The 27,950-nt window shown below is 40.5% G+C and overlaps 2 protein-coding genes across 3 annotated transcripts; one reads left to right on the top strand and one right to left on the bottom strand.

Moving 5' to 3' along the window:
* Window positions 1-224: 224 nt before the first annotated feature.
* On the top strand, window positions 225-27,598 carry LOC122779535 (GDNF family receptor alpha-4-like). 2 transcript variants are annotated; one of them, XM_044042001.1, is made up of 9 exons: window positions 225-1,025; window positions 9,918-10,225; window positions 19,727-19,993; window positions 20,082-20,174; window positions 20,851-21,220; window positions 22,521-22,630; window positions 23,130-23,264; window positions 24,032-24,168; window positions 26,569-27,598. In XM_044042001.1, the coding sequence occupies exons 2-9, from the start codon at window positions 10,171-10,173 to the stop codon at window positions 26,776-26,778; spliced, it is 1,377 nt and encodes a 458-aa protein (XP_043897936.1). In that variant the 5' UTR covers window positions 225-1,025; window positions 9,918-10,170; the 3' UTR covers window positions 26,779-27,598. The 2 variants fall into 2 exon arrangements, with proteins under 2 accessions (XP_043897936.1, XP_043897937.1); XM_044042002.1 differs by lacking the exon at window positions 225-1,025 and having other exon boundaries at window positions 9,735-10,225.
* Window positions 3,478-5,686, bottom strand: si:dkey-251i10.1 (uncharacterized protein LOC100038774 homolog). Its single transcript, XM_044042003.1, has 4 exons — window positions 5,479-5,686; window positions 4,209-4,695; window positions 3,974-4,114; window positions 3,478-3,892 (listed from the first exon to the last, which is right to left on the bottom strand). Exons 1-4 carry the CDS (start codon window positions 5,587-5,589, stop codon window positions 3,735-3,737), a joined length of 897 nt encoding a protein of 298 aa, XP_043897938.1. The 5' UTR covers window positions 5,590-5,686; the 3' UTR covers window positions 3,478-3,734.
* Window positions 27,599-27,950: the final 352 nt, after the last annotated feature.

Genomic DNA, 27,950 nt, shown 5'->3' with positions numbered 1-27,950 from the left:
AAAAAGAAATACATAAAAATATAAAAAAAAAAAAATCAAATAACACATACCAAGAATACAATACAGCTTTTACTTTCACATACCACAGTTAGTCACACAACTGCAGTCGAGATATTCATTTCTCTCAATCCATGGGAATGCATGAGTAGAAGAGGTCGCCTCGAGACTATTGGTCAAAATTTATTTAGGTTTTTTTTTTTTTTTTTCTGAAAATTTGTATTTATTACATATTTCGTTGACATCTGAAACAAAAAAAAAAATAAGAAAAAAAGCCTACATGCTTTGAGTCTTACAAATGCACCTTATTCATGTCGGTCCATGTGGGGGGGAAAAAAAAAAGAAACAAAAGAGGCTGGCAACGTAATATCTCTGATTTAGCACCTTACTACACAGCATGTTTTCACTTTATGCCAGTTCAACTATTCTTCCATATATATGATTTCAGAAATAAATTTCATATTTTGTGAAAATTGTTTCATGGGATGTGCCAAAGTTTGGAGGCGATCTCCCAAGTGTTTATGCTTATCATTTTCTTTTCCTCCTTCAGTTATAGCAATGGTATGTTTCCTATAACAGTGTGTGGAATCAATTTATCTCAGCAAACAGTATCATTACTTGCCATTTTACAATAAGCCCTGTATTTCACATATATTTACCAGTGATGTGTATTTGTTATTATAAAGAAAATAGCCGTAAAAGCTTCATTATGTTACATAATATTGTGACTTTTTTCGAAAAACTGTGAAGACTTATCTTGCATATACTTTATACAGAAGTATTAAGCCTTAATACAAAAGACTAAAAAAAGTGTGGAAGAATAAACTGATTGTTGCTAAGTAAGGATGATTTTTGTAAATGTTACCAGCACTTTTTTTGTAATTTTCACTCTCTGAGGTATTGTACAAGTTCAAGCTGTTTGTGAAGTTTGATTATGAAGGAATAAAAACTAGTACTTTCCTGTACTTCACAGAAAGTCTTGTTGCTGTTTTATTGTTCTGCTCTTCATGAGGATCCATGTGATGCAGGTGAGCTCGGTGTTTAAAAACAACCACATATTCCACTTCCATTCAACGAATACCCTTAACCAGTCTAACCTTAATCTAACCACGATTCGTACCTCAGAAACGAGGTTCTGCCTCGTTAGGACCGGGTTTTGGTCTCTGCTCAACTTCACGTCGGAGTAATAAGAACGACCGGAGCGTAATCAATTTGAGCTTTTACTGATTAAAAGCGTTTCCGTGTGAGATTAAGCAGCTGATGAGAGTTAAACTGTTTCCGACGCCTGCACATGAAAAAATAACAATCACCATTATCACAATTAAATGATAGAGAGTTATTCATTTTATTACACGTTCAGGGATTTAAATCAGATTGATTTCTATCCATTATTACAATTACTATTCAATGTTCAGTTTTAACAAGGCTTGCTGATGTATATTTTGAATTTGATTTTACTAATAAATTGTGCTAAAGTCAGTGGGGTTGTTTTTTTTTAGGGTGTAAGCTGATAAACACATTCAGGAATAGGATTAAGGACGTGCTGTTTACACTCTGAGACTGGGATGAAATAATGGTTTAAAAGATTTATTTGCCACGATAAGTTATAAGTATTTTCTGAAGGCTTGTCTGAGGAAAATGGCTGCTTTGCCTCAGCTTGCCTGTTTTTTCTTTTTATCCTCCTATTATTCATTTTTACTCTGGACTGTTTCATTTTTCTTAACGCTCAAGTTTATGGATTGTATAAAAACACGCTGTCAACATAAATGAAAAATACAGTGGCAGCCTAATTACCACAATGATATGTAATTTTTATTTTTTCTTTCCAGAGGAAGAAAAAAAAAAAAGTATACATATTTTTCATTGTACATAAACTTAATCACAGTCTTGGTACCTGATCATAAATCGAGACACAACACTGGCTAATGTGCACTCTTTGAAAAATGAGTGTGACGCACAAATCACCAGTGCTTTACTAAATCCATTTAAAACATGCAGGGAGAGTTATATTAATGATTTTGGATCCATTCATTGTATATGCTGCTTAACGGCTGCTTTAATAACCCGACTTTGTTTATTCATTTATTATTGTGCCACACTTTACTTTTTGATGTATATTTGATTCTATTATGAGGAGTTATTGTGCTTTTTTTTTTTTAATATACAATATGAGTAAAAGAAATAGTATGAGCCAGAAAACTATTTACAATGCACTTATAATATATGTATTGACCTTCACTGCAGTGTCACAGAGTGTGGACATAATAAAAGATAGTTGAGCATGTTTTGTGCAGCTCTTTAGAATCGTCCAGTACTCATTTTACACCTTTTTCTTATGATAAGCAACACAAGCACGCGCAGCAGGTACGGGGAGCGCGCCTGACTCACACTTGTTTGCCACAGGCGCCCTCTGCTGTCAAGCTACAGCATCACAGGAGTGGACCATGACACTTCCGCATCTGTGCGCTAGTGATGTGTCATTACTTAACAATTCAAGCACCGCGTGTCGATTCATCGATTCATCGATTAGACATTGGAGCTTTTACAAGACAATCTGAATCCCCGCGTGTCTCCATGACAACCGTGATGTTTGAAGTCTATGATCACTATAAGCAACATGTAATGTTGTGTCAAACAAATCTCACAGCACTCGCCGTCACACCTCACAACCGGATTTGTTTCAACCTGTTTGAAAAGCAACCGATTACAGTCAAGAAGCCAAATTTGATTTCATCCAATATCCAGTGGCAACTCACTGCTGTCGAGGTTAAATTTAGAAGGATCAAATGCCAGTTCTTTTCTCAATATATTAAACAAGGTGCTCATTGCAGCGGATTTTTTATTCAATCTTCTTGGTCACAAAAATAAAATGACCTCTAAGGGTGTGGTGTCATTATCTTGGATCTTTAGAGATAAACACACTCATCTTCCTTGTTGGAGAAACACACTTCATACAGTTAAGCTTAGCGAACCTAGATTTATTGTGGTTTTTCTTCATCATTTAGTCGGCTACATTCTCACATTTACAACAAGTATTCATGGAAACGTATGTTCATTTTGAGTCCAAAGCAATATTGATTTGTATCGTCTAATGTCGTGCAATGTGATGCGCACACACACACACACACACACAATAAAGATGCCCTCGCATTACATGGAAACCGGTTTACACTGCACTGGTTAAGACTTATGGAGCCGCTGGTCATGGTACTCTACAAACGTAAAAGTTCTCAGTCTGGGACATGCCAATGCAAAATGACTTCAATTTAAATCTGAGTGGTGTGTGTCAAGCAATTTTCAAAGCAGCCAATGGTCAGGTCGTCTCCTCTACAAGTGACTACAGGTCAAACCAGGAAGGCTCAGGAAGAGATAAGAGTGGATAAATATAGCCGTTGGGTATAATCTACTTCATGCATGGCATATCCTGCAAGTGCTCATCTCATGCTGGAACACTGGGATGGAGACAGTTGACATCAATGGTATAGTTGTTCCCCAGAATAAATTTATTCAAGTTGGGACCATAGTGACAGGAGGTATCAGTTTTTACAGGAATGACATTGTAAAGATGGTGTGGAACGTTTAAAATCATAAAAAGATGCACAACATACAGCCATCGCCCACGGCTAGTGATGAGACACTAAACTTTTGTTCCCATAAATAAGGCAGAATGCTGAGTCCATAGAATGGAAAATTATTACAGTTAGCCAAATTGGACAGTGATGTGACAACATGAAGATTCACATGACTTTCTTCAGCTCATCGTACAACACCAGCACGAAGGCGCCACCCATGCCTCGGAGCACGTTGGACCAGGCTCCCTTGAAGAAAGCCTTGCCGCCCTCGTCGCGTGCGATCTTGCGCCAGCAGTCGATGGTCCCGCTGTACATGATGTCAGCTGCAGAAAAGAACGCAAGTTAAGAGAAATGAAGTCGACCGACAGAGGCATGAGGAGTCCTGTGCATTTGTCTGAACTCACCTCCTTTGCGTCCGGACTGCATCATCATACGCCTACGGACAGTGTCGAAGGGGTACGAGGTCAGGCCAGCAACAGCTGTCACGGACTGTGCAATCATCCAGCTCACCAATATGTGGGTGTTCTTAGGATCAGGAAGCATACCTGTTAAACAGAAGGGAAAAATGTAAACAGTCAAATACCCGTAGATTAGCTCTTTACATGGGGTTACGCAAGGATCGGTTCAAAATCGGCATACCCTTAGCTGTGTCGTAGATGCCGAAGTATGCAGCCCTATAGATGATGATACCCTGCACGGACACGTTGAAGCCCTGGTACAAGCCCTTCAGACCATCAGACCTAAAGATCTTCACCAGGCAGTCGCCCAGGCCATTGAACTCTCGCCCAGCTCCAGCCTTTCCCACGTCAGCTGCCAGACGGGTACGGGCGAAGTCGAGGGGGTACACGAAACACAGAGAGGTGGCTCCGGCGGCGCCACCAGACGCCAGGTTACCGGCGAAATACCTCCAGAACTGGGTGCGCTTGTCGACGCCATCAAGGAAGACCTTCTTGTACTTGTCCTTGAAGGCGAAGTTGAGGGCCTGGGTAGGGAAGTATCTGATGACATTGGCAAGGTTACCTCTCCAGAAGGAAAGGAACCCCTGCTCCTTGGGGATACGGGTAACACAGTCCATGATACCCTTGTACTGCTTGTCAGCGGTGATCTGCTTACTGGCATGCTGGACCTGAAGTGGAGGAGGAGACAACATGTTTAACACATGAAAGCCAAATACCTGACAACAGACAGGCCCCCTTGTAGTGACCTTGGTATGCACTTTAGGATTTGCAGTTACGTATCAGGGTTAAATAGGTTCTGAATGGATTTTAATTCATCCAGGTGTGAATCATTTTAAGAGAAATAAGTGTATTTTTTAAACTTCAGTGATACTAAAAAGCAGGTGGAGATGCTACTCGAAAAGTTAGAAACAATGTCATTGATCAAGTTGGACGAAAAATGGTGAAAAACTCGTTGACCCGGGTGAGAATGAGTGAGGCCGGACTGAGGTGCAGCCTCCTCTGCGTACGGAAGCTAACTGGCCTGCATCTTAATCATTCAAAGCGAAGATATATAGAAAACGCCATATCAATAAAACTACAGAGGAAATGAAAGAAATTAACCTATAACAGAATGACTTTTACAGTGTTTGTACAAAATGTCCCAAAATCTCTACAGGCGTTTGTCCTTTGTTAGCTACGCCGGCTAAGTAAGGTTAACGTGGGAAGCTAGCACTAGCAACCGGGCTAGCGTAGGTCATCCTCGACCATATGACCTTAAATCTTTATTCCCATCCCTTAACGGACATCCGTGATTCCTCCGTCACCAACTACTAACGCAGTTCAAACTACAGGCCGTGATATGCGTGAGGGTGACCGTCAAAGGGAACGGGCGCCATAATCCAGGCACCGCTAGCATAATCAGCTTCCCGGCTAACGCAGCGAGTCTTCCGGTAGGCAGATTTCTGTTTTACCTGAAGAAGAAGCTTCACTCTCTCGATCGGGGCGACGGCTGTCTTGGAGATGGCGGCGGAGATGCCACCAGCCAGGAAGTCCTTGGCGAAGGAGATGGCGGTTTCAGACATGGTGGTGTTGTGTGTCTTTCAGGTTGAGCAGTAGACTGGATGTATCCCCGGTGCCCTCTGCGGCTGATGGTCTGTGCCGACGAAATGGCCGATTGTATAGCCGCGTTGCGGATTTATCGAACATCTTCTATCGCGAGACATCGCGGGAACTAGTCGGAGTCGGAGCCATTGGTCAACACATGAGAGTGACAGCGTTGTTGACCAATCAAGCAGTGGGGCGTCACATTGCGTAATACTGTGTCCCGTGCGAGTCAACCATTGATATTAAAACATACACGTGACGTTACTTTAATTCAGCCTGAACATCAAATGAGTCACCGCGTGGACTTTGGACACTTTTGGTTTCTAGTGGGTTTGGTTTCTAAATGTCGCGTTGTGGACACAGAGACACTGGACACTGTCAGCTCTGTGGTGTGAGTTACACTGAGCAAAGTCACGGGGACACACTTCAAGGACTACTGAGAGAAAGAGCGAGGCCTAATCACCACACAGTGAAAAACACACGGGATTTGACGTATTTAGCACACGTTTAGTCGTCAATGCTATCAGTGACCTCACACCTGAAGACATCTCTGACTTGTATTATTGTGTTTCTAATGTGTTCTGCTCTAGGTCACTCAGTCGCTGTAAGTCACCTTCACAACATGGCCTGTCCTATTATTAGTTCTGAAAAGCAAATATGCTTCCCCTGTTTCAGCCTGTTTAATAATAATCACTAACTCTCTTTTTATTTTTGAAATACAGATTACAGATTACAGTATGTAATACAGCCTACTGGGCTGGACCCTCCTGTCAATGTGTGATGCTTATACGTTATTGGTATAATTCAATTTGCAAAGTTACTGCAGTTAAGCCTCCTACTGACTTCCTTACAAGGCTGTCATAATCTCTGGGCCCACTTTAGTTTAAAGTGCCTCCTGTCAGAGCAGAAACAGGAAAATGAAGCTTGTATTTCCAAAACCTTGGTACTGGATTGATCAGTGTAGATTAAAACTCCCTTATCTATTGAATGATTTAAATGTAGAATAAAAGAAACTAGTTACCACTGCTTTAACTTACTCATCAATGAGTGAATATTATTGCTCCCATGTGCTTTTGCTTTACTGTCATCAGCAGGTATACCAAAAACCAAAGTATGAAGATAATGTCAGCACGTGTTATTATAACAACAAGCACGAAGCCCTGGAAGCAGCCATTCCCTGATGTGTCATGGCAAATGAGGGTTCCTAATAAACTGATAAACTGAGCTAAAATATTCATTAAGATGTGCTGTATTGTCATTGTACTTGTTAGACATAGTCACTTTCGTTATGTTATAATTACATTAAAACATTCAGAATCTTAATATTTGGAGAAATTTAAACCAAAACATTATTGTTCTGGAATAAAACAAAAACTAGGGTACCTTCAGCTTCTTCTTAAGTACAGCACATAAGGAAATATAATAGTTAAAATTAAAGGAGTGCTTTTATAGGGGAGTACTGAATGAAATCCCAATGCCCACTAGAGGGCGGCAAGGTACTTTAGTCTTTCTATATCTCTTTTCTCCCAAGCAGTTAAGCGCCATTCATTATACAATTTCTCTGGTATAAAACACTGCTGAGGCTTGACATGTTGCCTCAAACGTCAGGAGTGTAATAGCGGTTCATATATGCTTCTGTGACAGCCGATGAAAACACTCATGTTTTATTTCAAGCCTCATCAAACCCAGAACTGGAAGTGAAATGTGCTTCTCATTATGATGATACCAGCTGATGTAGTTGTCTCTAGGGCCATGCTGATGCCTTATTATACCCAGCTGTGTGTATAATAAGAGCTCACTAAGACATTCCTAATTATCTTATAATAACAATAATGGACTATCTTTCTGAACTAAAAGCATATACCTGTGCACTGTGTTGAACACAAGGAGGCGCTGCAGTGACGCCATCCAGCCAGTGTCAACACACCTTGGAGGAATCAGCAGTGAGCAGCAGGTGTTTCTGCAGTCACGAGCAAGAATTAGAATGAATATTTGCATTAGAATCAGTTTAATATTTGCACAGTCAGTGATAGTGTATTTAACTTACACACCAAAGAACACACAGGAGCAGGGGGGCAGCACACTGTCGGCACCTCGCGAAGGAACATCTCAGCTCAGCTTTTACAATGTGGGAAAATACAGATGATTTTGTCATGACGAGCAGAGTGTGGCCTTGTACAGCCATGTGCAGTGTTGATAAGAGGGTCTCGCTTTGTTGTTCTTGCATTTTAATGACACTCGCTGCCCACTTGTATCTTGCTGCCACTTGAGGATCCAGTTGAACAGGATGTGTAAATTAATCCACTAATCCCACTGCTGTCTGTTAATTAAGGCAAGGACAACAGGTCATTGTAATGTGCTTTGCAGTTTGAAATTGCTTCTGTTCTCAGAGGGAGCCAGGGTTTATTTTGAGTGCAATATTTTATACATACTGGCATCCTGTTGTGTTTTAACTTCACATTGGAAAAGTTGGTGAACTCCAGATGTTTTGAGCAAAGACATGTCTGTTAATAATAAAGCAGAATAAAATATGACTCCCCAGGTGACAATTTGAGCCCAAACCCTTCTTCAGACCAAGACCGTGAGTAAAATGTCACCTAGTGTGTAATAGTTTTCTTGGAAGCAACAATTGGCGTGTGGACACTTTCTGCTTTTTTATCATTTTTATTTCAGTCCTGTCCAGCGCAGAGTGTTTGTTTATTTTGTGCTATTTAAATGAAGATATTTGAACTATTATATATGAGAAGTGAGTTACTTTCCCCCTAAAAGCTAAAATAGAAATATCACAGAGAACAGCAGTTTAATGGAACGTCACAACCTGCACAATGAATCTGTCTTTTGGAGTAAACAAGAGGAAAATATAACAACCTAGTGTTTCAGGTGAAATAAATATATTTGAGTATTTTCCACCGAATGTCACCCCTGTGGACCGAGCAAACCCACAGCCACTGGCCAGCTGCAATAGAGATTTCAGTGGAACAAGTAAAGATTTCACACTTCCATTCCTGCGGTAAGCTGATACGAGTGAAAAAGGCTGTGGGGCTACAAACCGGTGTCAAGGCAGACATGGAGCGGGGGTATATTTAATTCAACATACAAGCTCACCTCAGCAGACAGAGGCAACTGTGTGGTACATATAGAAGTATATCAGTATCTGTACCATGGTACAGCACACAGGCCTTCTTTGAATTGAATTATTGCAGAACATGAGGCAACACATTATTCAGCCAGTCCTCACAACAATTAAAACACAAGAAACTGCAACAATATTCAGTGAATAGTAACTCTATTGATGAGCTTAATACATGCACTCACTGCCCACTTAACAAGATAAACCGGGTCTACTTCACACACTTTATAAGGCCACGTTCAGTGAGTCATTGTTGTCTTTCAAACTAATGCCATTCTCTTATGACCTCTGGCATCAACAAGACATTTTAGCCCACTTCGGTTGTGCACGAACCTCTCAGAAGACCAGCAGCTTCTGAAATACTGGCACCAACAACCACACATGCTGTAGTGTAGCTGTAGTGTAGCTGTAGTGTGTGGCTTTTAATGTTTTTTTATTATGTGTTAGGTGTTATTAGTCTTCAAAGACAGACGTTGTATGCCACATCCTACATGTGACAACAGGCTCTGCTCATATCATATCATATCATCATATGAAACGAGGGGAAAAGGCTTGAGGCAGACGGCATCTGTAATGTTGGGGGTTCCTTTTTGATTTTTGGAGAGGTGAAAGTTGCCATGACTACAGACGTCCATGAAACATTTGGTGATGCTGAGAAACAGAGAGAGTCTTGTGGAGCGACTGAAGACTTGATTTGTCTGCGTTGTGTGAACTTGTATGACAACAGATTGACTCGAACTGACATCTGAAATTGTGCAGTGCAGTTTGTTCTATGTACCGCTGTTAAAGTACGTCACGTGTCTGAACTGCCATGTGATTGGCTGATTAGGGCTTAATGAGCAGCAGGTGTGCCTAATTAAGCGGCTGATGCTGACGCTATAGAAGGAGCAGCACAGATGTTCTCCCTCAGGAAACACTGTAACTGGATTATTCAGCCTATTATTTTTTTTTTTTAAAGGCGCTAAAGACGCGCCGCTGCCTCTGCGCTCTGGTCTTCACTTGACTGCTGCTGGTCAACTGTGAAGCTGCGGTGCCACCACTCTCTCTCTGTCTGTCTGTCTCGGTCTGTCTGTCTGTCTGTGCAGCTGAGACACCACTCACACTTGGACACAGGACACTGGGTCTGACTGGAGCTCGACTAGAAACTTTTTTTTTTTTCTTTTTCTTTGTGCACAGATGGTTCACAAATCAATACAACGAGGATCCGACAAATAAATGGGACGACGGACATCGCGAGAAGTTGAATCGCTCCTGCCGCGCGCACGGTTCAGTTTGGTCAACTTTGTGTAGATCGGACCACGCGCTCCATCCGCTCCGCCTGCCAGTGCGCGCGTGCGGGCGCAGCAGCAGCAGCAGCAGAGAGGCGGCTGGATGTGGCACGAGACGGGTCACTGAGCTGCAGCGACTTCCCACGAGCCACAACTCTCCAATGTCACCCGACAGGATGATGATCTTTGGACTTCTGCTCAACGTCTTCTCTCACGGTGAGTAACATTTTGTCCCATTTCTTGCAGCCGCATGGCACAATAATCTAATCTAATCTGACAATGAGAGGATTTGAACATGAATGCATCCACGTCTATAAGAGATTATCGTTATCTTAATCCCACACTCAAACACTGGATTTTAGTTTTATAATTCTATTAACAACACACATTTGCAGAGATGAATTTGGCTTTTTGTAATAAAATAGTAGAATTGGATTGTTATCTTTGTATAAAAGTGAAAAGTTTTTCAGATGACATAAAATGATTATCCAACAAAGCACTATTACATGTTTTTACATGTGAATGACATCATGGGTTCACCTCATATTTGTGGCTTGGACGTCTTCCAGCAGAGAGCTGTTCATCTCCCAAATATTGATCCGACTGTCCCAGATTGTGGAAATATCACAGACGGATTGTTAAATGAACTGGTGTTCTCTTCTGTACACAAGAGCACCTGTAAATCATTGACACGATAAATAACATTAACATTTGATGTGATGTAAGACTGCAAATGAAAGCAAACATTTATGACTTCATGGCAGTAAGATAAAAGTAAGTCAAAATATTGTTTGTCTATTTGTTGAGGGACAAAAGATGGTGAAGACATTAGAGCACACACACACACACACACACACACACACACACACACACACACACACACTCATGCTGGTTTTGCGTTCTTTGTGTCACACTCATGGACATAATGCATTCCTTAGCCCTTTACTAACCAAAACCTAATTCTAACCCAAAACCGTTCTCAATCCTCCAAAAGCCTGTTTAAAGTTATGTGGATGAGCCAAAATGTCCTCACAAATATGGGTTTGCTTGATCCACACAGTCTACTTAACCCTAACCTTAACTTAACCACAATCCAAATCTTAGCCCTATACTCAACCAGTTCCTCAGAAATAAGGTTCTGCCTCATTAGGACCAGGTTTTGGTCTCCATGATAAAAAGTGACTGGTTGAGTCCCATCGGAGCATAAAGCATGTTGATCTGTGGTTACTGATATTGAATTCCATAATTTAAGTGTTTTTCAATTCTTCATCCGGAGCAGATTATCTTTTTTTACTGTTGAAGGTCGTGCATTGGTATCACACACACACACACACACACACACATGAAAACACACTGGTACAAAAGGTGCAGGCTGTAAAACATCCAGGCAGTTTTCGTGAACGTCAGGTGCAGCTGCCAGTGAGACACTCGTGTCATAAAATGATGAATGTTTCATGTGAATGTCACACCTTTCACACTTTTCCATCCATGTGAGTCAGACGCTCACGAAAAGTCATTTTCAAGTGCTGTTTAATTGAGATCCAAGTCATCACGGATGCAAATGAGATGAGTCTGTCATGATGGCAAATCCTGCCATTATACATAATTGCAAAAGGAATGATTGGATTTAAATGTTGTTTATTGACCTCATTACAGAAAAATTAAACCTACGCAGAAGCTTGATTTTATCCTGGTTTTATGTTTCTACAGTTTTGCAGTCTAATTGCAGACTTTCTAATGGACTGCATCTACGATAGATGCAGTCCATTAGTCATTAATGGGTCACGTGAGGTTCCATTATTCCCACATTCACTTCAGGACCTCACACTTTGTCACTAAAAAAACACCAGAAAGATTAAAGATAAACCATGTGTCATTTCACTTAATTACATATTAGTTGTTTACCGGTTTTGCGTGTTTGTGTGTCGCCTGTTTCTCAAAATTATAACTGGGAACACACTTAACCAGATAAATCAATGGACGTCAGCTGTTTTTGAAGGACATTAAACCTGACTATAACCTCGTGTGGCAAATCTGTTGTGGATTACTGCATAAGTCCAAGTACAGACTGAAACTGGTGACTGAGCGCAGCTCTATTCAAACTTTTATTTTTAGTGAACAGGAATTAGACGACGCACAGTTGTTGTAAAAGTAAACACATCTCAGACTAAATGCTTTGACGGTCAATCACGCTGAGATTATTTGGACAGATGTTACCATTTAAGTACGAGTTGCTACAAACTGATGTGTATATATACATGCGCACACACACACACACACGCGTCTTGATATTTTCTGATCCACGTTAACTTTCTCTCATTGGTTATTGCAGGCTTCTGTTCACGCCCCAATCTCTGTTCAGTCATAAATATCAAACATGTTAAATGCTTATAATTTGATATCGCATCTGTTAATCCTTCACACGACAGGATAATCTGGCCAGATAATCTGTTCGAATCAGCCCACGATTTTCTTAAGGACTGGATTAGGACTAAAATCTGTCAATTATCCTCTAGTGTGGGGCAGGGTTCAAGGGTAGACTTTGGCTTCCTAGACCAACAACGTGCAGATTATGGTTAGATTAACTGGAAATGACAAATTGCCCATAGTGTGAATGCTTGTCCCTGTTCAGACCTGAACCTGGTGTGATCTGCACTGGATGGAGGGTATAGACATATTTATCCACCTCATGTCCATATCTTCTTCTCCTTCACTGTTCCAAAGCTCTTTCTCTCTTTTTGCTGAGTCGTTGTCTTTCTATCTTTTTTCTTTCCCGTGTGCCTGCAATTGAGTTTGGTTTATGACAGCACACACAGAGAATAATCTGCCAGTGTGCCTATATTGCACATTGCATATAGATAAAAGAAAATACAATAAAATAGTGACTAAAAATGCAATTATTTCTGTACTTATTTGATGCTTTTCTTTAGAGAAATCATTTTAATTAAAATCCTCACGTTCAGGATAACTTTAACATCATGGCATTTTGAATGACAGCTGCTCTCTATAGAACTCACTATCACACTCGCTGCATAAAACCTGAATGTGTCCACAGTTAATATAATTGAAGTGTCTGTCAGTGCCTGATACAGTCCTCACTCCCCACATACAGCACATGCTTGATGGTGCCAGCAAAGCCTTGATTTGTTGCTTTCAGTGCAAGAAATTCTTTGGAAAATGGTTTGTCTAGAGCTGCAAATGCTCCAGAGATCCTGATAGAATGACACCGTACCTGATGCAAGTATGCATTTTCTTCACTGTGTGTGTGGAGTTTTGAAAGTCGTGGATAAATTGGTCCTTTTTGACTGGTGATCCGCCGTAAACAGTCAGTCAGTACACTCAGGCCTTTCACACGGGCAGGGCTCTGTGTGGGTTCTAGTTCCCAAACCCAAGTTTCAACCGTGTTTAAACTGAAAAAAAAAAAACGGTTCTCAGCTGGAAGTCATCAGTGGATTATTCTGGCTTGTGAAGACGAGTGGAAAGTAGAGGACGTATGGACACTTTTCCAGTGTTGTGTTTACTTTACTTACCCGGAGACTTTTCTTTGTTTGAAGGTCTATTGCTGTCACCTTTGGGTTCTTTTTAAATGTGGGAGACTGCAGACACAATGAACATTGTGACTGATTTTCAGTGTTTTAATCCTGACAAAGCACAGATTAGACGATCCAGTCAAGACGCAGGACCACACACTTGGCGTTTAATCAAACAATTACAGGGAGGAGAATCTCGAGAATCAAGTTCTTTCTCTACCGTCCACCCGTCACTTGTTCAGTTATAAATATCAAACATGTGTGTCTGATGATCACGTTGCATAATTCGACCAGATAATTTGTTGGCCAGCTATCAGAAGCTTTAACATTTATCACACATAATAAGATCATGTTATCATCGTTTGTCCTGATTATAGAACGTGTTATTTCTGTGTCCACTTGTGCGGTTTGTGGCCAACGTGTTCCTTTTTGTGAAAACTGGTTCCATCTCTGCCGTGTGTGGTTTGCCATAATCAAAGAGAGCAGTCACACCCTGACTCTCTTATTCTCCACTTCAAGTGCGTGTGTTGTTGAAGGCTGCATAGCACTGCATATAATTCCAGGGCTAGAGTTTCCTCAGTGGGGCGTGAGCATGAATTGACTGATTAAAAGACGGATCTGGGCTGTAATTGTCACACTCAGAATCAGCCTTGTTAGCTTTCTCGCACAATCTGAGTAGAGAAATCTAGATGTCATTTGCACGTGTATGCATGAGCGACAATTTAAGGCAATTTTGGGTTCAGGCCATGTGACGCTTTGTTACATGTAACATATTTCACCAAGGCCCTTGTCTAAGTCAGTGTTGTTTGATTAAATTAGTTTAAATTGCAGCTTCCTGTGAAGACAGGAGGGCTCTTGGGAAGTGGGATTTTATTCAAAAGCCTTTCTCCTAGATATTAAGTGAGACTGTGTGTGTGTGTGTGCTGTCATCACCGTGGTCCTGATGTGAGAGATGTGGAATAGATATGCATACAATGTGGAGAGATGTTTTTTTCTCTCTCTGTGATTTGGCCAAAAATTGGAGGCAGAGAGTTTGAAGAGAATAATGAAGAGCCACAGGAAGGAGTTGCAGAGAGCGGAGAAAGGCTAAAGGTCTTTAATTCTGTATGCTGCAGTACACAACATTTCAGTGATAAGTGCTGACAAAAACACACGGAGAACACTATAATACACGGGAAGAATGAATGTGCAATATTTGTTTTAATGACTAGTGTGGGGAACAATATAATAACAGCTATTACAACACAAACACCGTGAGAAGATGAATCCAATGGGTTTGACAGCTGCTTTTTGTGTCTGCTGTCTGCGTACATGTAAGTCATTTTTATTCATAGTCTCCTTTATCTCATTGGTTGTTCAAATAAGGGTAAAAATAGTAACATTTTGAAAATAAAGCTTTGTAATGCTGTTATTATGGGCTGCTTTTTTTGGATTCATTAATTGGACACAGTTTCCCAAAGTTAATTGGTGTGTATTGTATAATTTAACAACACAAATGGCCAAAAGTTCAGGGGGCGGAATTAGATCGAATATGTACATTTTTGGATTAAAATGCCTAAAAATGATGAGACTAATGTTATATAATGAGTATGATTGTGTAGAGAAGCCAGAATGTTTCCAACACTCTTTAAATCCATATTTTCTATTCAAGGTAACAGACCAATTAATTATGTTTACCAATTGTTATATATGCTATAACTTATTGGACAAACCTATGAAACGTAAAGTGACGTCATTAAACTGTAGGTCTTTTATTATTGGTTTGGCTGAAATACTCATAGCAGTTAGAAATTGCATGCAGTATATTTATACTAGCTGATCATTGATGATCTGTGTTTTAGAATAATGTCCTCAGCAGTCGTCTCACCATTAAACATTCTGGACATCTACTGTAAAAATGCCATTAGGTGATTAAAACCACACCAGGCTTTTATTATAATGTGATATAATGGGATTAGATATAAATAGTTCTCCACACAAGTCATTTCATTTGTCATTTTTGTGTTTTCTTGCGTGTCATTTAATGAATGTCATTTCACATGTTATTGATAGGGAAAGTCTTAGGTCTCATCGTGACAGTGTAAAATGACACGTGAAGATAACACACAAAATGAAATTAGGAGAACTGTGGTGCTAATTATAATCCAGGCGGAGCATCAACATGCAAGTGGGCACACAAATCTGTGCACAGTCCAGAGGATTGACTGACCGCAGGTGAAGTGAACGAGTGCAATTATTCGCAATCGGCGACAGTGGAAGCCTCGGTTTTTCTGCCTCGAGACGGAAGACGTTGCCTTTTGTCTCGCATCTCCTCTCAAATCAATCCACTCCCAAACCTGGTTTCATTGTGCTCAATCCCACATGCTACAAAAGGATGGAAGAGAGTTTGGTTGTGTGGTTTGCCACTTGTAGCATTAACTTTCATCAGCGTTGCCTCACAAATTCTATTAATCACCCTGGAGAGAAATCAATAGAGAGTATATTATGGCTCACATATCACAGTAATTCATCTCTTTGCTTTTCACTGTTATCTCTCTCTCTCTCTCTCTCTCTCTCTCTCTCTCTCTCTCTCTCTCTCTCTCTTCACTTTAAACACATTCTCTCCAGTCCTCACACCAAAATTGAAATGAACACAGACTTAAAGTCTCTCTCTATCCATCCATCCATAGCTAATGTAGAGTCCTTACAAGGACAGCTACACAAACCTGTGTGTGTACATGTCTGGACCAATACATTAAGTCAAGGAAACCTAGATTTTTGAGGGCATTCTGGCTGCTCCACTTAACTTTAATGGGCTTTTTGAGGGTTAAGACTTGGTTTAAGGGTTAGGCATTTAGCTGCATTACATGCATTATGTATATGCAAAGATCATTCTGTGGGATCAAACACTGTGAGAAGACCCAGGTCAGAACATGGGCCTGTTCTGACCCGCCCCCACCCCCACGTGTGTGTGCGTGGGTTTAATCCGCCTTCCTCCCACACACCAAAAACATGCAGGAAATTCTGAATTGACCGTGTGTGTGTGTGTGTGTGGTTGTCTTTCTGCACATGTGGCCCTGCAATGGACTGACCAACTGTCCAGGGTGTGACCCCGCCTATCGCCCTGTGTCAGCTGAGACTGGCCCAGCACCCGCTGTGATAGAAAAGCTAAATTTTATATAAAGTCTGTTTAAGCTGAAAATGGTGGGACTTCATACTTCTCTGTAATTATCAATCATATATGATGCATAGATAGTTACTCATCACCTTTACATACCTTGAGCAGCTGTGACTGTGAATATGACTCATTGCTCTGTGTTGTTATGTTTGTTTTGTTCACCCTCACCTTTTGCGTGTGGAGTCAGTGCAGCAGCTCCGGCTGTTCTGCTGCAGCAGCGACGAAGCGTAGCCTCTGTTTATGATACGTCTCATGCTGAAGTGAGACATGGACCTCATGCGGCGCCCCGAGATTGCAAAACATGCAGCAGCAGAATTGGATTGCAGCCATGCTTTGTGCCACCAGTCAGCGGGGGCTTAATCGAAGTGTGTGACTGATCTAACACAATGTCGCTGTGTGTGTGTGTGAGCTTATGTGATACATGTTCACTGATTATACATGTGAAAAAATCAATTGTTAAAAAATAGGCACAGATATTTGTTAACGGGCATATATTAAGTTTTTTTTTATTTTAAATATTCAATTTAAGAACAACATTGAACGTTACATATAGAACATTATCATGATAAAGTAGAAAATGCATGCACGTTGTCTTCTCAAGCTTTTTTCTTTCTCCCTCTGGAAACACTGAGTGTAAAGTATAATTGTTCAGGGCAATTATGTCAAATTAATTTCCTGAAATACTCCACTCAAAATCAATTTCTTAAAGAAACTTTCATTTTTTCCCTCCTCCTCACACATCGGCCAGCTTTCTATCATTTTGTTTTTCACAGCCTGACAGAGCACTCAATCTAAACGCTCTTAATGAGTAATGACCATGTTTTATAATTGGAATAATAATTAAAGAAATGTAGTGTACTCACTGATCCTTGTACACAAAGATGATGAAGCCTATCATTCCCATAAGACTCTTTGTGTGTTTAGCAGTGTTTCGATCTTGTGGTGCACTGCACACACGGTCATGGGTTTTAATAACACAACAGTTACACAGTGCTAGTAAAACCAGACCGTTAAAAATGCTGGACTATGGTTGAAAACACCAAGAAACAAGGAATTTATTCTAAAGAACGAAACCCTGGACGTTCAGTAAAACTCTGTATTTGAATCACAAGTTTAGCTTTTTACAATTAAGTAAACTGTAAAATGTGTGCGACACCAACAGAACACAAAGCCAGTTCTTCATCTCTCTTCTCCTTCATCTCTGTTCTCCTTCACTTCTATTGTTCTTCATCTCTGTTCTCCTTCACTTCTGTTGTTCATCTCTGTTCTCCTTCACTTCTGTTGTTCTTCATCTCTGTTCTCCTTCACTTCTGTTCTTTCACTTCTGTTGTTCTTCATTTCTCCTTCACTTCTATTTTCATCTCTGTTCTCCTACTTCTGTTGTTCATCTGTCCTCCTTCACTTCTGTTGTTCATCTGTCCTCCTTCACTTCTGTTGTTCTTCATCTCTGTCCTCCTTCACTTCTGTTCTTCATCTCTGTTCTCCTTCATGTCTGTGCTTCATCTCTGTTCTCCTTCATGTCTGTGCTTCATCTCTGTTCTCCTTCACTTCTGTTGTTCATCCCTGTTCTCCTTCACGTCTGTTGTTCATCTGTCCTCCTTCGCTTCTGTTGTTCATCTCTGTTCTCCTTCACGTCTGTGCTTCATCTCTGTTCTCCTTCACGTCTGTTGTTCATCTCTGTCCTGCTTCGCTTCTGTTGTTGTTCATCTCTGTTCTCCTTCGCTTCTGTTGTTGTTCATCTCTGTTCTCTTTCACGTCTGTGCTTCATATCTGTTCTCCTTCATCTCTGTCCTCCTTCACTTCTGTTGTTGTTCATCTCTGTCCTCCTTCACTTCTGTTGTTGTTCATCTCTCTTCTCCTTCATCTCTGTTCTCCGTTTTTAGATGATCATATGTAACCAGTAAGATCACACTTTCTTCATGGACATCATTTACAGCTTGTTTTAGTTTGAAGTTAAGTTTTCTCTGTCTGGTTGGTGAGTCAAATAGATGTAAGAGGATTCAGGAGACATCCAAGATGTGACAGTTAACAGTTTATCATCTTTCCCTATGAATGCGGTGCTGTCAGGCAGCTGACTCTCAAATCTTGAATGCCAGTGTTTCACGGAAGCACTTGAACAAACCAGCAGGGAGTTTTTTGTTTTGTTTTTTATTCTCACATGACATCAGCAACAGATTATACAGGATGGCACCACAGATCCATAATATTTGTCTAAATTTAGGAGAGCATTTGTTGAGCTCACTGATCCAGGAACACTGTGCTGTGACATGAAACATGAGGCTATAACATGCACAGAATCTTTTGCACACAGTACAGACTGTAAATCTCATCACTGTTGACAAAGTAACGGTGCATTCATACAAATGTCTCTCTACTCTACACCTGAGTGCATAAAAGCATTAAGAGTAAAGTCAAGTAGGACTCCCAGTGAGAAGATGATGAAGTAATTATAATATAATTACAATCCATAACACAACCCCGTAGTGTTGTTAACTTCTCTAAATTACACTTGTGTTTCCTTGAGAACCATTAAAGTTTTGCCCACGTTGCTGCTCTTATTACACCTGTGTGTTTTCAATTGAATCTTCCTTGTTGGATATTGCTGTGTTGCTTTAACTATTGAACTTAAGGACTATTATGGATTGGATGATACATGCGCATAATATAGCAAAAGTGGACGTAGTGTTTTGGCTGCAAACAAACGTTTGTATTGAAGCCGAGTCGTGATTTGTGATTTCACCTACGCCATGAATCAAATTAGGTGACGTTAGCTGTCACTTATATGAGCTTCACTCGTATGTGCTGTGCTATATATTAACTCCTGACGTTACCGAGTTGTCTGTTACGATCTGGCGGTTAGTGACTGCAGGACCAGGAAATATAAAGGCTGAGCTGATGAGTGAATTGGGAGCAGGCGAGCTGATTGCATAAAAAAACTCTGGGTTAAACGCCAAAAGGAAATAAATGTGTTTTAAATGAGATTTAAAAACAAGAAGTGTTTTTAAATCTCACTATCAACCTCTCCTTCAGGTAGTGTTCCTGTATCAGCGTCCTTTGATTGTCTGGTGGCAGAGCAAGGCTGCATCCAGGAGCATTCCTGCATGGTTCTCTATCGACTGCTGGAGTACTGTGCTGCTGAGGAGGCGGTGTCACCCCTGGGCCCAGATGCCCGTCTGGAGTGCCTGGAGGCCCAGAGCTCTTTGCAGCAGTACCGTCCCCTTCAGGTTTGCAAATGTCAGCGTGGCTCTCGCAGGGAGGAACACTGTCTCAGGGTCTACTGGACTGTGAGATTTGCAGGTGGGCATTTGTGTGTGTGTGTGTGTGTTTAATTCTCAGCTGCATAATGCATCTAACTATACGCTCCACTTGTTTTTGTTGTTTTTAGCGTATGACGAGTATGACGTCTCCCCATATGAAGAACTGGAGTTAAACCTGGTGAGAAACATCGAGATGTCACGCATGGCCTCCATCATGGCAGGTAGAACAACTTTTCTTTTTTTTGTCTGGCAGATATAAAATGCACACTCACTGGTCTTTTTATTAGGTACACAGGACACCTAAAATACAGATATCGTATTTTTCTGCAGTAGACCGTTGCCTTCAAGGTTTCATGTGGTGGTCTTATGCATACCTTGCTGTAATAAGTTCTTCTTTTAGTTACGATTGCCTTTTTTTATTATTTATAACCAGTCTAGCCAGTCCCCCTCACCTCTGGCATCAACAAGGCATTTTCACCCGTTCTCTGTAAACCACACAGATGGTCGTGCATGACAATTCCAGTAGATCAGATGTTTGAGAAATTCTCAGACCAAACCCGTCTGGCACCATCAACCAAGCCATATTCAAAGTCCCATAAACCACCTTTCTTCCCCAATGAGGTTTATTCAGTACAGTGGAGACAGAAGGCAACGGCATGGCAGTGTGAGTTTGACATTTCAATGGAGTTTATAGTTAAGGATCAACTCTAATACAAGTGTGGATTGGGAAAACAAATGGTCCCTGTCTGTCTCTTCTGTGATTGGCTGATATTATTATATATATATATATATATAATATTTTCGCTAACAGTCGTACCTAATAAAGTGGCTTGTGAGTGCATATCATGGTTTCCTTTCCTGAGATTTATGGCTTAATCCGTTCATTGAATCCTCCAGCGTCCACTCCTTCTGTTGATGGGCAAAACCAGTGTCTGAAAGCAGCTCAGGACTGTGGTTTGTTTGAGAAATGTGGCTCCCTGCGGTCCGAATATGTCGTTGCCTGCACCAAGAGAGCCGCCGTCTCTGAGAACAACTGTAACCGCCAGAAGTGTCACAAAGCCCTGCGGCGTTTCTTAGAGCGTGTGCCAGAGGAGTATAGCTTCGCTCTCCTCTTCTGTCCCTGCTCTGACACACTGTGTGGAGAACGCCGGAGGAAAACCATCGTCCCGTCATGTTCCTATGAGGAGAATGTAAAAGGGGAGGAAAGAGTGGGCAAGCCAAACTGCCTCAGTCTGCAGAACTACTGCTCCAGAGATGAGCTGTGTAGGTAAGTACTTAGTCATTTAGAGTAAGTGCTTTTGAAAAGAGCAGGGCAGTGGAAATGCACTTCAATGCCACAACATGCGACACAAATCAAAGCCACTACGTTTGAGCATTTGTGCATGCAACATAAAAAACAACAACATTAAAATAACAATGTTGAGGCTTTTGACGAGACTGTCCCACCTTTGTTTTGTCACAAAAAAAAGATTAATGTGCTGCTGATTATTTTCTCGATTAAATGGAAAAATAGTGGAATTTTCCCATTTCCTAAAGAACCCAAATATTGACTTTCCAATTCACTCATGATTTTGTTATCTGATTAACAATCCCCTATCCAAATATGTTCATTTTACTGAATTATAAGACAGAGGAAGCGGCACGTTTCTCATATTTAAGGAGCCGGATCTATCAAAGGTTTTGCATAGTGTTTTGCATATTTGCTTGAAAAATGACTCGAGTGATTAATTAGTTTTGAAAATAGTTGATTCATGAGTGTGCCACAGCTCATCAGTTTGATTATGCCAGAATTTGTGAGGCTAATTTTAGTCAGTTTCTCGTCTCCTCTCGTTGTTCCTAAAATATATGGCACTTTCTGACATTAATTATAGTTTCATCTGTTTAATGAGTTAACGTTACACAAATGTTGTTACATTTATTGATGATAACGGATTCAAATGGTGCCGGTGAAAAAATGAAAAACTTGGACATTAATGGCATTTTATGAAAAATAAATCGTTTTCTCTGTTCCATGGATTACATGTTTCTACTGAGGCATCAAACACAGATGTCATTCGTACTGTTTGGAACATCACAACGACACATCTTGGAGTTTTTACTTGTCAACAGTCTTTGAAGGGAAGGTTGAAGTGAGGGATATTAAGCTGCAACATGCAACACTCTATATTATTTCCAATAATCTGCTGGAATAACTCCACTATAGTTAAATAATCTGTTCATATTAGGAAGATAATACAGATTTATAGCATGGTTGTATGAGGTACTGTTTACTGTTAATGCCACAATCACTGGCTGCATCCTGCTGCTGCAACGAGATTTCAAAAAACCCAAACATAAATGAACCTTTTGTGTGTTTTGCCCCGTGGAGAACAACATTTGTGATTCATTTTCTGAAGAGAAATAAGTGATCTTGGTGAGCTGGAAAATAACCTGAAATATCCATGACATTTTAACCAACTTTTGCACTCATACTCCCTAATCCCAAAATGAAATTGTCAAAACTCATGCTGACATATGAAAAAACAGTTTTCTCTGTGTGTGTGTGTGTGTGTGTGTGTGTATTTCAGATCACGGTTTGCTGATTTCCAACACAACTGCCAGTCTGCCCCTTTGTCTGCCTCTGGCTGTAAGCGAGAGAGCCGAGCCATGTGCTTAAAGGCCTATGCTGGTCTCATAGGTGAGATGAAGGAGAAGAAATTGAAGAGGTAGAAAAGGAAAGAGTTCAGGAAAAACACGGACATGAAGCCTCTCAAAAGACTCATTAGTGGGAAACAAGTGATATTTGGCTTCTATTATGTTTTATTTTGCTGGACTCATAAATGGTCAACTGCCAAAAAAAACAGTCAGCATCACTTAGAAAAAACTAGATTTAAAGAAATTGCTTTCCCAGCAGCCTGACAAAATGATCCAGGTGATATTTCCCTTTGTTTCCCCACACTGTATAAAAAGTCATTTCCAGCACCTGCAATTATCAATATAGAAAGCTGGGAAAGTGGTGACAGTGGCTCCCGAGGGCAAATAATATTGTTGGTGGACTGTTTCCTACCTTCCACCACGGTGTGTGCTGAAAATGAAAATCTCCTGCCTGAGGGAAAATACTTCTTAAAATGTTTTTTTTTTTTTTTTTAAAGTTGCACCAATAATATGATTTAGTTTGTCCTCTTTCTTTAAACCAGGGACCATCATGACTCCCAACTATGTGAGCAACAGCAGCACCGAAGTGTCCCAGTGGTGCACGTGTGACGGCAGCGGCAACGAGTGGCAGGGCTGCCAGCGCATCCTGCACATGTTCAGCAACAACATATGTCTGCGTGAGTGAGACGTCATGAGGCAGTTCCACACACACACACACACACACACACGTACTGTCAGAGCAGTTCCTGTTCCTACAGGAAATACACACAGTTGTTACAAAAGCATTAGGAGAACATAAATCATTCAAAACTGAAATAATGGTTCGTAATACTATTATTATTATAAATCTGTTGTAATCTTATGTCGAAAGTGTATGCTGACCTCATCCCTTCTGAAGTGCTGAGATAAGAGCTGTGGTCATTATGTCATTACAGCGAGAGAGGTCGTAAATCAGATTTTGAAAGCAATAGGGTTTCAAGTGAAATAAAATCAAAGTTAATAATTGATAAAAAAAACACACATCAGGATCTGGATCACCACCATAATCTAATCAATTCTTCATCAGGCTGTAACCTACATTCCCAAGAAAATTTGATGAAAATCTCGTCTCAAGTTTTTTATAATTAGGTTATAATTAGTGTAACAAGTGTATGTTAATATGGTGCTGGATGAAGAATCAGCAGTGTCCTTCGGGGACACATGGACACATACTGAATCAGCTTTCAAATATCTCCACGAGTTGTGATAATATTCCCATTCCTGGAGCTTAGCCATGAATGTGACTTAAAAGTGACACATTCCAATGTGTTTTGCCCAAATCATGCTGTGAAGTATTTCCATATAGTTGGCAGTTAAAATAGTCGCTGACAATGTTTTGGTGAAGCTTAAAAGCTGAAGAATGGTGTCAACGTCTTGACGATGACCCCTGCTGATTCTGTTTCAGGCAATGCTATCAGCTCGATGGGAATCTCTGCGCCTCCTGCGGTGGAAAACACGCCCGTGCCAGCTTCTCAGACCCCCCCACGTATTTACCAGGAAAGAGTCCATGTCGGTGTTAACACTCTCCCAGAATTCACCAGTGTAAGTGCTCTTTACCTCCTCACTGAGTATTTACTGGAGTTTGACATTGCCCACGAGCAGCTCCTCTGAATAACCTCTGAATATTACTCCCCCCCCCCAACGCTCATTGTGGCTCAGGATTAGCCGTAGGTGTTTCCAGCAGTAGACTCAACCCTCACTATTCATGTATGCACACCCTTCTGCTCCACATTCCCCGTTGTCGAGCCATTTTAATCCTTTTCATTCCTCTCGTTTCCTGTTCCTCCTCTCCCATCAGACAATCCCTTGCAGCTCTGAATCCCTGCTGCTGCTGCTGCTGCTGCACACGGGACATTCAAATATACAGTTTATTTATTGAGTTTCGTCTTTGATGGCCCTGAAATGGCTTTTGATGGCGTCAGCAATAAATGTCTCCTGTAATAAAAATGACATGTCAAGTCTGATGTGACTAGACGCCAACGTCTTTCATGTTTACTGCCAAATAGGGATGAGACAAAACAAATTGTATTTAAATTGTCACGATTCAAAACACTTTTTTACTGCAGTGAATTTTCATTATCTGGAAATCATGAGTGATCGTTTATGTTTCACATAACTGACTTGAAAGTGGGATCTCGCTAACATATAGTTCTAGTGATTTATTTTAAAGTGTGTCTTTCCTCATATAATGTTATTTTTTAAAATAAGTATACACGGTTTCATGTTTTTGATTTTTTATATATATATATATGTGTGTGTGTGTGTGTGTGTGTGTGTGTGTGTGTATATATATGTGTGTGTGTATGTATGTATGTATGTATGTATATATGTATGTGTATTTATATGTGTATATATATATACATATATATATATATGTATGTATGTATGTGTGTGTGTGTGTATATATATATATATATACGTGTATATATATGTATGTACAGTATGTGTGTGTGTATATATGTGTATATATATATATATATATATGTGTATATATATATATGTATATGTATATGTGTGTATATATGTATATATATATACCACTTTTTTGTGTCCAATTCCGATACTAATATCACAAACTCAAGTATCTATCGATACCAATATCAGTCCGATACAGTCATTTTACACATTTGAAATTATGACGCTGTGTCATTTTAAGCTATTTCTCCATCAGTGTAACAAATATTCTTCTCCCACGAAGACGAAATATACAGCTCACAACATGACTGATTTTTAATTACATTTTGACAGTCTGTGCATATCGGATTTTACATTTTTATCAGTCCAATCTCTGATCCAGTGGAAGATTTCTTTTGCAACATAAGTAACTTTATTTATCACATCTGTTTTTCTTCTGTGTTCATAAGCTTTCAAAAAATGGATGAATTTCCACGAATGTGCAAATATTTAAGTCCAAATTTGCTCACATTCTTTGGAAAGCTTATGATTAAGAACCAAATGATGGGCGGACAGACTGCTTATAACAAATATACATATATATATGATTATTACAGTAGTATTGTGAATTGCAATTATTTGGGTCATTAGAATTGTGACAGTAGATGATTTTATTGTCTCTTGTCTATGACCATCACTATTGATAGGGTGAAAAATTGCCACATTAGTTGGATTTTTAAAAACAGTTGATGAGCTGTAATAAAACACTCTCCTTAAATGTGTTTATTCCACGTATGATAACATGTATGATAATATGCATGCATAGCTTACAATATACGTGTGATTATATAAGTAGGGGAACAGTTGATAAAGTAACATAACAGCTGGCAGAGCAAGTCACAGCATCAATGCTGACAGCTGTTTGCCGCTCTCACAGGAGAGCCGTGTTGACCTGTTTACTGTATATATGGTACAGTCTCCCCCCCTGCAGCTGCAAATTTCATTTCAAATGGCGCAGCCCTCTACAGCAGAGGGACTGAACCAGATGGGAAAGAATAGTCCTGAGTATCCTTGTGTCCTGATACACTTGAAATGTCTTTTCTCTTCAGACATGGAGAGATTGGTTTTGAGCTTCATGCAGAAACGTTGGGCCGAATAGAAAGTTTCATGTCAAACACACATTTGTTTTGATTTATATTAATCTGCCATTAGATTAAGGAACAGTTCAGGTCTTTAAGGTTTACTACAGTAAAGAAGTTAATATTTGCATGATCTATCGTGTGATAATGCTTAAATCTACAATATTCAGGTGAGGTGTTACTTGGCAAATTCTATTTTACCAAAGTCATTCAGTTTATTAGCTCTGAAAGTGTTTAATTTGTTAAACACAGCTTTTATTTGTCGGTGCATAAGTGTTTCATATCTTAGGTAAATGCAGCTTTAGAATAGCCATATTTCCATATTCCATATATTCCATATATTTACATTCTGAATTCCCCTCATGCTTCACCGCTTCTGTTAATTAAAGGACTCACTCTTTCCCCGCAGATGGAGGACAGTGAGGGAGAAGAGCAGGAGCAGCAGGAGGAGGAGGAAAGCCAGGAATTCAATGTCATCCCGCCTTATTCTGAGAAGGACTCTAATATTGAGTCGAGGGCCAGAGGGAGTCAGCGGGGGGCATCTAGTCGAGCAGCACCTGTGTTACCATTACTCTTTCTGCCCACACTTCTCCTGGACTGGAAGTGGTGGGGCTACTGAAGCCTCCATCTTATCCTTTGCTCATATTTTCAACTTCCAAATCCATCACAGCACTCAGAGTGAATGGCAGTGGACATTTGTGAGGAAGAAATGGAAATGTCCCTAATTTATGTCTCCCTTTCTCTGAAACAAAGCCTTGACTGTGTTTTTCAAATTTAGTTTGTCTTCTCACCGCCTCCACAGGTGTTACGTACCAGTCATACGTGCTGTGTCCTTGCACGAGTGCTCTTCTATGAAAGGACGGGAACAATGCTAGCAGACATATGTGAGTGCATGGGTCAATTGGGAAGTGCTGTCTGGGCAAAATACTCCATCTAGAGCATGCTTCACACTCAAAGTGCATCCTTTTTTAACAAGAAGCACATCGCCCAAGGCCACATCCACTATATGTGCTCCCAAAACCCATAACCAGTCTACTCCTCTGCAAGCAAACCTGAGCATGGCCTTTGATTTCTATTTCCTGACTCGTGTCCCATCCATTTCTATGTTGCCCCTTCAGCTCTATCCTTCCCTCCTCCTTACTGTGCTTGAGGAAGTTAAATCCACTTAACAAAGAGCTAATAAGAAACTACACTGCACTTAAAGTGCTTTGTAGAAGTGTTTAAAGTTTATAAATTTGGAAGCTCAGCTTCCTCAGAAATGTTGTCAAATGTGTACTGTGTTGTATTTACATTTCAATACTAAACGTGTCACTAGTTTGTTCGGAATCAGCCGTTTATCACAGACGACGGATCGTCTTCTGTGATTTTTTGTATTCCCGTAGTAGCCGCCGCATTAAAACCACTTTGACTGCGATGAGCTTATCAGTGATTGGACAAATGCGGCAAAAACATCGCTTCCAGGGAAGCTCAGCTTCTCTGGGAGTCAATGGAGCAGTGGGCGGGCGCAGACGCCGGCCCTCTGCATGATGATTGGAGGAACTGTCTGAAAGGCGGATCCAGTTTTGGATTGACAGCGTTGCAGAAACATACATGACTGAGCTGGTCATTGTGTGTGGTTTGCTCGGCTCGGTTCATTTGTACATATGCACTGTAAATAAAAACCTTATTGTAGCATTTCAGTGTTACGTAATTGTCGTGGGGGCCACACGGTTGGTGTAGTGCTTAGCACTCTTGCCTTTGCAGCAAGAAGAATTCTATGTTCTCTCCGTGTGTGCACGGGATTTCTCCGGG

This window comes from Solea senegalensis, linkage group LG13 (genome assembly GCF_019176455.1).
Source record: "Solea senegalensis isolate Sse05_10M linkage group LG13, IFAPA_SoseM_1, whole genome shotgun sequence".
NCBI classification, from domain to species: Eukaryota; Metazoa; Chordata; class Actinopteri; order Pleuronectiformes; family Soleidae; genus Solea; species Solea senegalensis.
Note: the sequence above shows the minus strand (reverse complement) of the source record. Positions and strands in the feature narration are given on the sequence as shown.